The sequence below is a fragment of the Manis pentadactyla genome, chromosome 5, assembly GCF_030020395.1.
Source record: "Manis pentadactyla isolate mManPen7 chromosome 5, mManPen7.hap1, whole genome shotgun sequence".
NCBI lineage: Eukaryota > Metazoa > Chordata > Mammalia > Pholidota > Manidae > Manis > Manis pentadactyla.
The window spans coordinates 65,848,472-65,860,792 of NC_080023.1; the positions used below are offsets into that span (position 1 = coordinate 65,848,472).

The following is a 12,321-nucleotide window of genomic DNA, read 5'->3' on the forward strand; positions in this document are numbered from 1 at the left end:
AGTCAGGTTTCTCTGAAACAATCCCTAACTCTGGCAAATTCCTCCTATTTGTGTTCTTATTATTCTTTACACATGTTGCTGTCGGGGTACTCATGACCCTCCATTTACACTCTGCTCACATTCCTGCATTTCTGTATTAAAAATGTGAGTTGCTGTATCCTGTTATGGTCATTTTTGTGTTCCCTTGTTCCCAGCACAGGACTGGCTCATATTAGATTGCCAAGGGCTGAATGCAGAATGTTGCTTCTACCTTATCCCTACTTTAGGAAACATTTGCTGTTATTTGTTTATACCTAGGTGTAAATATAAGTTCATACTGCTCTTTAATCTACAGCTCTAACTGTAAAATAAAGGTGGTTATCTCCAGTAAGTAAGTTCCAGAAATTAGTAAACGTTCATGATGTTTGTGAGGATAGGAAACCCTCCTGACATCCTGAATGTACAACTTAAAGGCGCCCCTCTGTGCCTGAGTAAAGAAATATACTCCAGGATTCATGATCTGCGCAGTCTCAGGGTTGGAACAGATCTATTCTCACTACCTGATGACTGAATCTTCTCCATAATACGCAAAATGGTGGTCCAGAGCTGTATTTGAGCACATCTAGCAACCTCCTGAAGAAGCCCATTTCAGTTTTCACATATGCTTTAAAAAAAAAACATAAACTTGGACATTTTTGAGCCTTCTGGTCAATAATAATGAAATTGGAAAATAATGAAGGAAGGAAATCCACTAATGCAAAGTTTAAATTTAAAAAAAACAAGGAGTAAAAATCACATTAGGGCACCTTTTTGCCTATTAATTTAAGACTAAAGAAAGCTAGCTACCCTAAAACAGCCCTATCTAGCATAATCAAGATTATAACAGGAAACCGTTTGAGCAGAAACTGCTGTGGCAGGAAACCGATTGGTTCAGCAATGAGACAGGATGCTTCTTGTCTTTACTGTTGTCTAAGTTAATTCTGTGCCTCCTCCATGGGGCAACTGCTCTGATATAAAGGCTTGTAAAGTTATGTCATGAAAACAGACTGAAGTACGATTAATAATAAATGCAGGAGTAATACAAAGCACTGCTTGAAGTTGCAAGGAAGCTGAAATCAGGCAGCAAATGTGAGAGGAAAAAAGCAATCGACCAGTATTATGTAAAGTGTGTAAAGTACTGCTGTCATCTACAGAATATGTGAGCACTTCTTCAGGATAAGCTTTGCTATGAAACATGAACAATCCAAATTGGATTGCCTGAAATGTGCTGAAATTTAAAACTCAGCATTCCGGCTTTGTAGGCAGAATAACGGCCCTACAATGATATTCTCGCCCTCATTCTCTGGAACTGTGAATAAGTTGCCTTATATGGCAAAGGGACTTTGCAGATGTGAAAAAGTTAAGGACCTTAAAAATGGGAGATTATCCTGGATGGTCCAAGTGGATGCAATCTTCTGTGATTCCCTAACATTGGAGGCCCTTTCCAGGTGGGTTCAGATTCAGAGGGAGATGTGACTACAGAAACGTAGTCAGAGATGCAATGCTGCTGGCTTTGAAGGTGGAGGAAGGGGCCCCTGAGGCAAGGAATGTGGGTGGCCTCTAGAGGCTGGAAAAGGCAAGGGAACAGACTCTCTTCTAGAACATTAACAGAGGAAGCCAGTACCTTCTAGCCCAGTTATCCCAGTGAGACCCATCTTGGATCTCTGATTAAATTACTGTTAGATAATAAATTTGTGCTGCTTTAAACCAAATGTGTGGCAATTTGTTAAAGCAGTATTGGGAAACTAATATCAACTCACATTTTCTCAGAAGTTTTACTCAAACACAAAAAAATGACACAAACTGGGATCAACCCATAATTTCAAAATGGGCTATTTAACAGATACCCTAATATCTATATATGACTTACTGCTAAAATGTTTTTCTGAGAGGCAAACAAAGAAAGTCCTGAAATAGTTGATCTTTCAAAGAGGTAATGAAAGATTCAATAAACACTGAAAAAAAAATCCTGACAGATTATTAACTTCTCCCAATGAATCCAGGATAAAATATCATTCAATTTATGTGAAATTCTTTTGTTCTTGAGTGGAAAACCCTTCACTCCTGCTACCTCTCCTTCTTCCTCCAAAGCTGATTTTGAAATGGTTTTTAGATGAACTTTTATAATAAACATTTATTGGCATGCACGTTTTCTAGAATTTGCTAACTGAGACTTTGCTGTTGTTGAACAATATGGCACATATTCACATTTCAGGCCTTTCTTTACATCTCATATATTAAAAAAATAAATAAAAACAGTAGAGTTCCATCCTTCTTACTCACCACTTTGCAGCAAAGAGGCCAAAACCACCACATCAAACCGATGCCCAAGAGTAGCAGTAACACCAGAATAGCAATGATGGCTGCAATCCCATTAGACTAGAGGAGGTTGAAGACAAAAACAAAGTGGTCAGCAAAGGAAACAACAGAAAATAATATAGAAAGAATAATAATGTCAAACCAGATTTCTATTATATTGCTTTAAATTCTAAAAATTACTTTATATTCTATTTCATATGTGTTAAGACAGGCGATAATAAATATAAAATCTTCCAAAGTGCTACAGACTGTCCTAAATTATGCCTTAAAAGGATACAAGAAAAAATCACTATTTTGAGTTATACAAATGGTCTACATGGTCCATTTATATATATACATGTTTAAATGATAGGACAAGATGAATGTCAAAAATCACCACACAGGTGGCAAACCAACAGCAATGGCTCTTGTTGACAAATGGTACAGACGCATTGAGGCATCAAAGATATCTCATGCATCCACCTATCTGACCTCACGGCAGCTCAAGAGCTCTCCTCAAAGGAACCACACTGGGGTTCCTTCACTTCCTGGCACCAAGTCCTCCAGCCAGAAGGCACATGGCCCGGGCTCTGCCTCCAGTCCCTTCATAACCACCTAGTCCTCCTCCGAGCCTCAGCTGAACACACTTCTCTCTGGTGAGAAGATGCCCCAATTTACTAAAAACTCATTATGTTCTATATTTTAATCTTCAGCAATTATCACAATTTTTTGTTTGTTTATTTTAGGCAAACTGTGATTTTTTAATTTAATTTCTCTTTCCTGCCACTATTCATTGTGAACTCTAGGAAAGCAGGGGCTATGTCCAACCTACTGACCAGTGTATACTCCAGGCTTAGCACCTGAAGTTATTTACTAAGATCATGAACTCCAAGGAAATAACACTGTAAAAGTCACAAGCACAAAGAAGAATGTGCACCAAATGTTTAGTGTAGAGATAAAGTTTCCCAAGGAACAAGGTATCTTCCCCAAACCCCCACTCTCTGAGCTCCCCGGTAATAATGTTTTGGGGTGTGTATGTGTGTGTATGTGTGTGTGTGTTTGTGTGTGTGTGTGTTTTAAGGGAAAGAATTCAGGGAAGACAAAAACTATAAATAAACAGACTGTTTTGGAGGGAATTGGGGACTTACAGGCAGTTTGTCAGAGATACATTTCCTGCCATTCAAAACAAGTAAGTACAAGCTCAGAGAGGCGAGCAAGAGCCACATGCATTCCAGGAGCTGATAAGAAGTAGGCGTGGGGTGGGGGGGAAACATAGAAGTACCTCTCTTAGAATGGCATAGTATTAGAGGTATTAGTCTACAGGTCTAATTTTCAGCAAGCTGTTTAATTTGTCTGGGCCTCCTTTTTCTTATCCACAAAATAAGAAAGCCAGTTGTTACCAAAACATGAAACTCTGTGTGGAAAAAACATTACCATTACATCTCTCTCAGAAAATCACTATGCATACTAACATATTTATAAAGCTCTGAATGGCTTTGCAGTAAAAAAAGTCTAACTTATACCACCACAGTACCATTTTTTTCTCACAACATTTTCAATATCCTATAGATTTAGAATTCCCTAGAATCCATATCGGGAAATGTTGGGAGTAATCAAAGCTCCAAGCCTTTCTGATGTTTAAGCTACTACGGTAGTAGCATTCAGTTAGAACAAGTTACAACAAAAGTTGAAATGTAATACATAGTGACCTATGCACAAAAAGAGATAATTTTTATGAAAAATGATTTGTAAATAACTGAAAAGAGAAGAGAAGGTAGTTTCAAAACTACTGGCAAGAAGTGTTAGCAAATTATACTTGGTTTAGCTACAGAAAAAATCTTGACATGTGTGTCATTTTCCTGCATCATCTGTTATTACCACAACAGAAGAAGAAAAAGAGATTACCAGATAGTGACTTGGAAACACCACCAAAAATAAATCAATTTTCAAAGATACTGAGTACTAGCAGCCTTTCAGTTTTAATAAATCTATTTTTACAATGACTTAAAATAATTTTCAGAGCAGCATAGACTATAAAACATTCATTAATTTCAATTTTCAGGAGGAGATTCAGAATCTACTGTACATTAACAATTAGAGCTATCCATCCACTGATTTTTAATTTTGCATCTGAATGTAAGAGGAAATGACTTTACCAGCTATTTAAGTAGCTGATGTTAGGTTACAAATTAACCAAAACTAACACCACCAAAATATTACTTAGAATCTTTGCTCATTACATTTCATTTATGAGACAACAAAAATAACTACAGAAAATACACACACATACACACATACACACACACACACACACACACACACACACACTATCATCATAGAGTTCTACCATTCACTATTCAACCATTCTTAAGGCACTGGAAGATGCTATTACATGATATTTACCACACAGAATTAATTTAAAATATAAGAAATAAAAAGATATGTACTCATGTAACTTCTGAATGTAGAGTTTGGTAGAAAGAAAATATAAGCTCAACACTTGGTTATTAATGTATCTTAGACATCTAAATCAGTGTGTTATATGAGGAAAGGTATGTGTGTGTGTGAGTGTGTGTGCATGAGAAATAGAGAATTATAGGAAATTTCCAGGCAAACATCTAAGTTGTCTGTTCTTAAAACCAAAGAAATAATTCAGAGCATACATCAAGCTACTTAGGAACATACTCAAAAAGAGTGTCCTTCTACACAGAATTATAAACATTCACGAACAAATCGTTTGATTCTCCACAAGACTGATTATGCTAAGCTTTAAAATGTAGGCAAACAAGAGTATACCAGGAAAATAATGTCAAAGAAATACATACAAAACTGTGATGTTCTATGGGAGAAATGTAAAATATACAAATTCATGATCCCAACTTCAAATATAAGGTCTTACATAAGATACCCTCATCCTATGACTATTTATCTATAGCATTCCCCATCAGACCTTTTCCAATGAGGATCTAGCTATAGCACTCTTACAGAAATGGCTCATCATTGGTCTGTGCTACACAATTTTCAAAAGGGTTCTATCAACAATTGATTTCCCATTTTCTTAGAATTGAAACCCTATGTTCAGAAATGAGTACATGCAACTAGAGGATATGTATGAATCTGCTGAAAGTTTCATGGTTAGTTTTTTCCTTCTATGAATGTGTCATGACAGGAAATTCAGAAAATTGTATTGCCAAAATGTAAAGTAGATGGGCTGGCCATGACAGACAGTTAAAATTCTTGATTTTTCCCTATAACAAAAATGCCTGTGTTAGGAACATTGACAAAACACTATGCACATACAGATGCAAATATGTATTTGTTGTGACAATATTATCACCTCAACTGATTACAAAGATTCATCTTCCGTAAAATTAAAAAGAAAATTGACATTTTCTAAAGACCTAAAGGCCTAATCTTTATCATATCTAAGCTAAGCATGGTGGAAAACAGGTCAGAGGAAGCAAAAAATGTTATGCAACCCAACCTGGCCATAAATGAATGAAACACTGCCCCTGGATGCCCCAGTCCCACTAGCACAGTTAACTGGATACAAATTCAGGATTCCCCAGTTCCTTTGTTTTGATTTGCCAGAGCCATTTCAGAGCAAGAAAGACTTAAGTCTTGAAAGGGAAATAATTTCATTGTTCACATAACTTTATAAACAAATTAAGGAAAGGCAAACACATGAACTTCAATCCTATAAGCAGATACCATGCCACAAACTGCAGACTTAAGAGTCACTTAAAACTAGATATGATTACACATAGATCTGTATCATAGCAGAAACTCTTGCTCTCTGAATACAAGGCAGTTAAGCAGGTCCCAAAGATACCACGTTGGACAAGCCTGCATGAAGCCCATGCTGAGGAAACAAACCTTGAACAAATCAATACAAATGTGAGATGCAGGGAAAGAAAGTACAACAGCAACATGGAAAAGTGGGAACTAAAGTGCTCTGGGGTTCTGAGAGGACCTCCTTGAGGGAAGACAAGAAAGCCTATTGGAGAATAGAGCAGAACTAGTACAATCTTACAAGAACAAGAGAAAGACAACTTTGGTACAAAGAGTTCCAGGGCATTTGGTAGCACTGGAAGTAGCTGAAGAAAGTTCTGAAACATGCATTTCTGAAAAGCAGTAATTCTCTTTAATACAGAGAGAATTGCCCATCTGTTATATTAATGCCCATTTGTTGGATGACCTTTCAGTTGGCATTTGCTGGATCAATTCTTCCTAACTGTAGCCCTGAACAAGTAGCAAGTAGCATTCTCAGATGTCCACGAAGGCTAGGTTGTACAAATGAACTAAAGAGACAGTACCCAGATGTCGGTCACGACTGTGAAGCCAAAACTCTTTGAGGGCTAACTGGGGACATACTAGAATCTTGAGCTTGATGTTAAGGTAGAAGCAATATATTTTCTAGTCATCCTGGGCACATTAAGTTTTTGAACTTCATCTGCATCAATTTAAGAGCTAGTTATACAATCAAAAACTTCACTCTGACTGACATAATTGAAATTCTAGCTAAAAGAATCAAAGAAATACAAAAACAAATCAGAATCCCTACTGTTCTTGCAAAATAACTTTGGGAAAGAGGAATCACTCAACAATTTCAAAACTGCATGAATAATGTGTTGTAATCTATCTAGAAAATAATTAATCACAGCAACCACATTAGAACAAAACAGGCAAAATGAGAAATGGGTCTCCACAACTCTGTTCCCATGAATTTAGAGTTAAGGGAAGAAAAAATAGTCATAGAATAGATGATGGTTTCATGTACTGGATTCTTGTGGAATATCCCTTATTAGGTTTCAGGCAAACTGTGGCCCAAAGGTGAAAGTAGCTCAACTACTTTGTTAAGACCCTGGCAAACTGTGAATTTTTTTTACATTATTATACAGCTGAAAAAAAAACAAAAGAAGAATATGTTACCTGAAATTCAAGTTTCTCTGTATACAGCTTTGTTGAACATAGTGGCACCCATTTGTTTACACAATATCTATAGTTGCTTTTGAGCTATAACAGCAGAGTTGGGGGGTGATAGAAACTGTATAGCCCCCAAACCCTGAAATATTTACTACCTGATCTTTTACGAAAAATTCTGCCAACTTCTGTGTTATATAAATCAAATTAGGACCCAGTTAAAAATGGCAGACTGTTTAAGTATTCAGGCTAGGGGGATTCCAACAGACTTGGATTCAATTCACAATTCTAGCATTTACTTGACTGTGAAACTGAGCAAGTAATGTACTGCCACAGCCACACGGCTCCAAGCCTCCCCTTTCTCAAGGGCAGTGAGAGCTGAAATCAGCTGATGTTCTACTCATCAAGCCATGTGCCCTGCTGAGGGCTGAGTCCATCTATTAAAAGACGCACCTGCTACTGTGTTTGCATAACATGCACTAAAGATTGAAGGTGGCTCTCTACTCCTCAGTTTTCTCTTCTGTAAAATTAATGCAATGGTAAAGCCTCCTTTTGAAGTGTATTAGATGAGGTCATAAAGTGCTTAGCCCACGTATAGTGCTTAGCAGTGTCTATCCCTTAGTACATGCTCAGAAAACACGTTCTTGGTATTACTATCCCAAAGAGTCAGAAGAAGAGCAGCAGTTCCATGTAAAAAAAGACATGTTTCATTGTATTTTTTTAATACAGAGACACATTTAGGAGATATGAAATAGATTAAGAGAAATGACTTCCTAAATACAAACCCTCCTTAGGCTTTAATTTTAAATCACTTAAATCTAAACCTTCGTTTCCTCAGTTTTAAACTAGATATACAGCTACTTTCATTCATTCACTTACCACTAATTTTGGAGCCCGTGCCCTGTGTGATGAGGGCACTGGGAGAGGGCAGTGAGCAAGTGACAGGCTCTGCTGTCAACATCTCAAGGCTGCTGAGACAGGCCCAGAAGTAAACAGGAAATTACAGCTCAGTGACACAAGTGTCTTAACAGGCCTAAGCCTGGATGCCCTTGGAGCACAGAGAGGAGCTTTATCTGTGGGATTTCCAAAAGGATTAATCAATTGCTAAAGTAATGGTGCCTTGTTTTGTCTGGCTTTCAAATGCCCATGAAAGCCAAAAGTATCATCTGATAATGACTAATCTTACTAACTGCATCTCATCATATCTAAATATGCTATAAGACTGAACATCACTTAAACACAATGCCTGGCTATTTACCATATTACCCTATCTCAATTTGGAATAAAGATCTAATGCACATGTGAGCAGATATATATCTCATCAGCGTCCATCTCACTTCTTAGACCTATAAAATGGTATAATTACTACTAATCTAATAAGAAAAAAGGAATTATGCTTTGATTATTATCAATATGATAAAGTGATTTATCACATTTGTTATCCTGTAATTATTAGCGGAATAATAAAATTCACACAAGACAATGAATCATTAACCTAAAGTATCAAGGTCACTGTAACCCCTCTGACCTTTCTCCCTCACCCTTTGACCTTTCTCTCTTCACCTAATGCTGCTTGCTTTTCATATTGGAATTCCATCTTCCTTTGGCTTCTTATATGGTAAGTGTCCAGGTTTTCCCATTTCTTGAGCTATTCCTTCTCTTACTTCACTTATTCTATTGACCAAGACAACCTTACACTTTTACTTCAGATTGGTTAAACTTTAACCAGGTTCCCTCCTGGCTATAGGTCTCTGACCTTTTTTTTGGTTTTGTTTTGTTTTTTAGAGAATCTACTTTATAAAACTTATAATTGCAAAATCTTTCTCTGCCTCTTTGAAATGTATATAAATCTACACTAACATCTCTTTCCAGTTTTGCAGATCCCAGGGGGAATGATTTTCTCAACCTGAGAGCCATTCCTTTGAAACATAATCATCAAAGAAGATGGCACCCCTACCTCCCTGTCTCTGTGGAGGGATAAGAGCCTATCTTCCATGGGTGCCCTGCTCCCAGTTTTAGCACTATCTCCTGTCAGAAAAATAGAAGACAAGCTTTCTTCTCCTTGGAAAGCGCCAATTAGCAGATACAGTTGGCCTGCAATTCCCTCCACTCTAGCTCTTAAAAACTCTCCACCTCTTTTTATCAGCAGAGTTGAGTCGGATCTCTCCCTTGTCAAAATAGACTGGAATAAAGTCTTCTTTACTTGTTTGTCTGATACAATTTTTCTTTATCACTATGTATTCCTCCCACTTCAAGGAAAAAAGGAGGGAAGGACAGAAGAAAGGGAAGGAAGATAGAAGGAGGGAGAGAGAAAAATAAGGAAGGAAGGAGGGAAGGACAGACTCGACAGATTATGATGCTTATCCTTTCCTCAATCAAAGGATATTTTAAAATTAGAATGGCAGAAAGAGCAATTTCAGAAATAAAACAATTCTTTCAAATTGAGTAAGTCTAGCATTATGAAAAATGTAATCCATTTTCTTTCCTTTTTTTCATTTCAACACTGACATCTCTCTGTACTGGAGTTTTGGAACCACAGACTTGTAAGATAAACTCAACTGTGTTTTGTCTCATTTGGTTTTGTATTTATAGGTGCTTGATAATCTCATCTAAATATTCTATTCCCAAACTCTCCTTCCATAATTTTCATTTCAACCAAATATATTTACTCAGTTTGGGCCTTCTGTTTATCTGTAATCTACTTCCCCTTCCCCTCTCTTTGCCTAAGTCCTGCTCTCCTTTCAAGACCCTGATTATCTCGGTTCCTCCATAAAGACAGCTTTTCTCTGGTCCTCTTTCTCTTCTTGCTCTAACCTCCTGAAACTTGCTCTTTTTTTCTAGTGAAAATGTGGAATTTGGTTAACTACCTCATTTCATACAATGACTTCCAAATGTGTATGTCCAACCAGACCTCTCTCTAGAACCCCAGGCTTATATTTTCAACTCCTTCTGATGTTTCCGCTGAGATGATTAAATGGGCATCTTTCACTCCATACTTCTAAAACAGAATTCCTCATCTTCTCCCAAAACTGCTCTACAGGATGACAACTCATCCTTCTAGTTGCTCAGGTGTAAAAGCTTGGAGCTCTCCCTCATGTCCTTGTCTCACACCAACATCTAATCTGTCTAGGCTTCCCATGCGCTCCACCTTTAAAACATATTTGAATCCAGCCCCTTCTTACATCTCCAATGCCATCTCCTTACTGGAGTCCTCCTCCTCTCTTCTAGATTACTGGAACAGCCCCCTGAATTGGTCTCCAGGTTTCCACATTTGCCCTTACCTCTAAAGTCTGCTTTCACATAGCAGCTGGAATGATCCTTTTTAATTCATCAAGTCAGATTATGTCACCTTCCAATGGCTCCATGTTTCACTCAGAAGAAAAACTCAAGTCCTTGCAATGACTTACAACCCCCCCCCCGATCTGCCCTCCTCCTTCCACTCTGTCCTCCCCATCTCCAGGCTCCTGCCTTCCCCAGCGATCTCCACTCCAGCACTCTGGCTGCCTTGCTCTACTTGAAGCCTGTCAGTTACAGTCCCCTCCTTAGGCTTTGTTTCAGCTGCTCCTGCTGCAAGAAACAGTCTTCCCTTGGGAAGTCTTCTTTCTGAGCTCACTCCCTCACCTTCCTCAGGTCCTTGCTCAAATATCACCCCAATGAAAATTACTTTGTTCCCTTATTTAATAACCTGCTCCTTCACTCTCCCTCTGTCTCTGACACAACTAAAGTCACTTATTCTGAAATCACCTTTCTCTTGAACCACCCTGAGTTACATTGCCCTCTCCTGAGAACTAGCAAGACTTAGGAAGACTTCATTAAAGTACACAGTCTGCAAATTCCAAATGACTCATTTAACCTCAGCATCCCTGCACATCAAAATCATGTGTGGTTAACAGGATACAAAGACTTGTTTTTCTGCTTGCATGGAAGAGAGATGAAAAAAGACAGCTGGAGGTGCAGAATAGGAAGAAGGATGGAGAAAGAATGCCATTTCAGTGAGCTGAATAGAGAAACCATATAACCACAAATGTTTGTAAAGTCAACCGCTTCCTGAGGGACCAGAAAACCTACAAATTGCAACATCCACAAAACCTGTAGATTTCAACATGAATTACAGAAGAAAAGGTGAAAAAAAACTAGCTATTTTCAATATATAACTAGGTGTTAATATAAGGGTTATTATCCAGGGAATTCAATAGTAACCCAAGGGTCCATAGGATCCTTGTTTCTCCTGCAACATTTTCTTACAAGAGAAACACAACTATCTCTACATAGATAATATTGTTTGTTTGTTTTCTGGAGGAAGGATAGCTCTTAAATTAAAAGATGAAAAATACAAAACCATGAAACCATGAGAGCTGAGAAATACTTAGGTTTGGGATTTTGGTCTTTTGAAGGACAGGGATTATTTTTCTTTGCCTTGATTTATATTTTTTACAAATAATATATAAAATAGTAGTCATGTGATCAGTCCCTTCTCCTTCTGTTTTCATGCTCAAAAACCTAATATCAAAACTTGCCATCAACCCAAAAAATTAACCACAAAGAAAACACTGTTTTCTCAATGAAGTCTGCATTTCAAAATATTGTATATTAGGTAATGAAAATTAATCATCTATAAAACACAGCTTCAATCTAAGGTATATCAAGCTATAAAATTCCTTACTCATATTAGAAAGCACCAATACTTAAGATGAACAAAAAAATGAGGTCACCCATTAAGATGCACTAATAATTTCAAAAATATGTTAAATGTCTTGAATACTATAATCCAACCTTCATAAGAGAAAAACATTATTCATTTACATATTTAATGTCTTAAGAAAAAAATGCTTCATTTGGAAATCATTCTCATACCTTATTTTGATTTTAAAGATAACTTTTGAATTTTATAAATGTCAAAGTAAAATGTATGCTATTTTAAAATCCTTTTTAATGTGGCTAAAAGGAAAAAGCAAAACAACCAAAATTAATTCTATAGTTTTCCTTGCAATGCTCTCCAGGTCATTGTTTATACCTTCATTATTGTAGTATGCAACAACACCAAGGAACCATAAATTATTTCTACATAGAACAATTTTTAAA

The 12,321-nt window shown here is 37.2% G+C and overlaps 1 protein-coding gene across 3 annotated transcripts in view; it reads right to left on the minus strand.

Annotated features, from left to right (window-relative positions):
* ANTXR2 (ANTXR cell adhesion molecule 2) overlaps positions 1-12,321 on the minus strand; it is a 144,079-nt gene that overhangs the window by 81,643 nt on the left and 50,115 nt on the right. For all 3 annotated transcript variants that reach the window (XM_036906438.2, XM_057502365.1, XM_057502366.1), the window contains exon 12: positions 2,302-2,397. In XM_036906438.2, the coding sequence (XP_036762333.2) occupies positions 2,302-2,397 (96 nt within the window). The remainder of the gene's footprint in view (positions 1-2,301; positions 2,398-12,321) is intronic.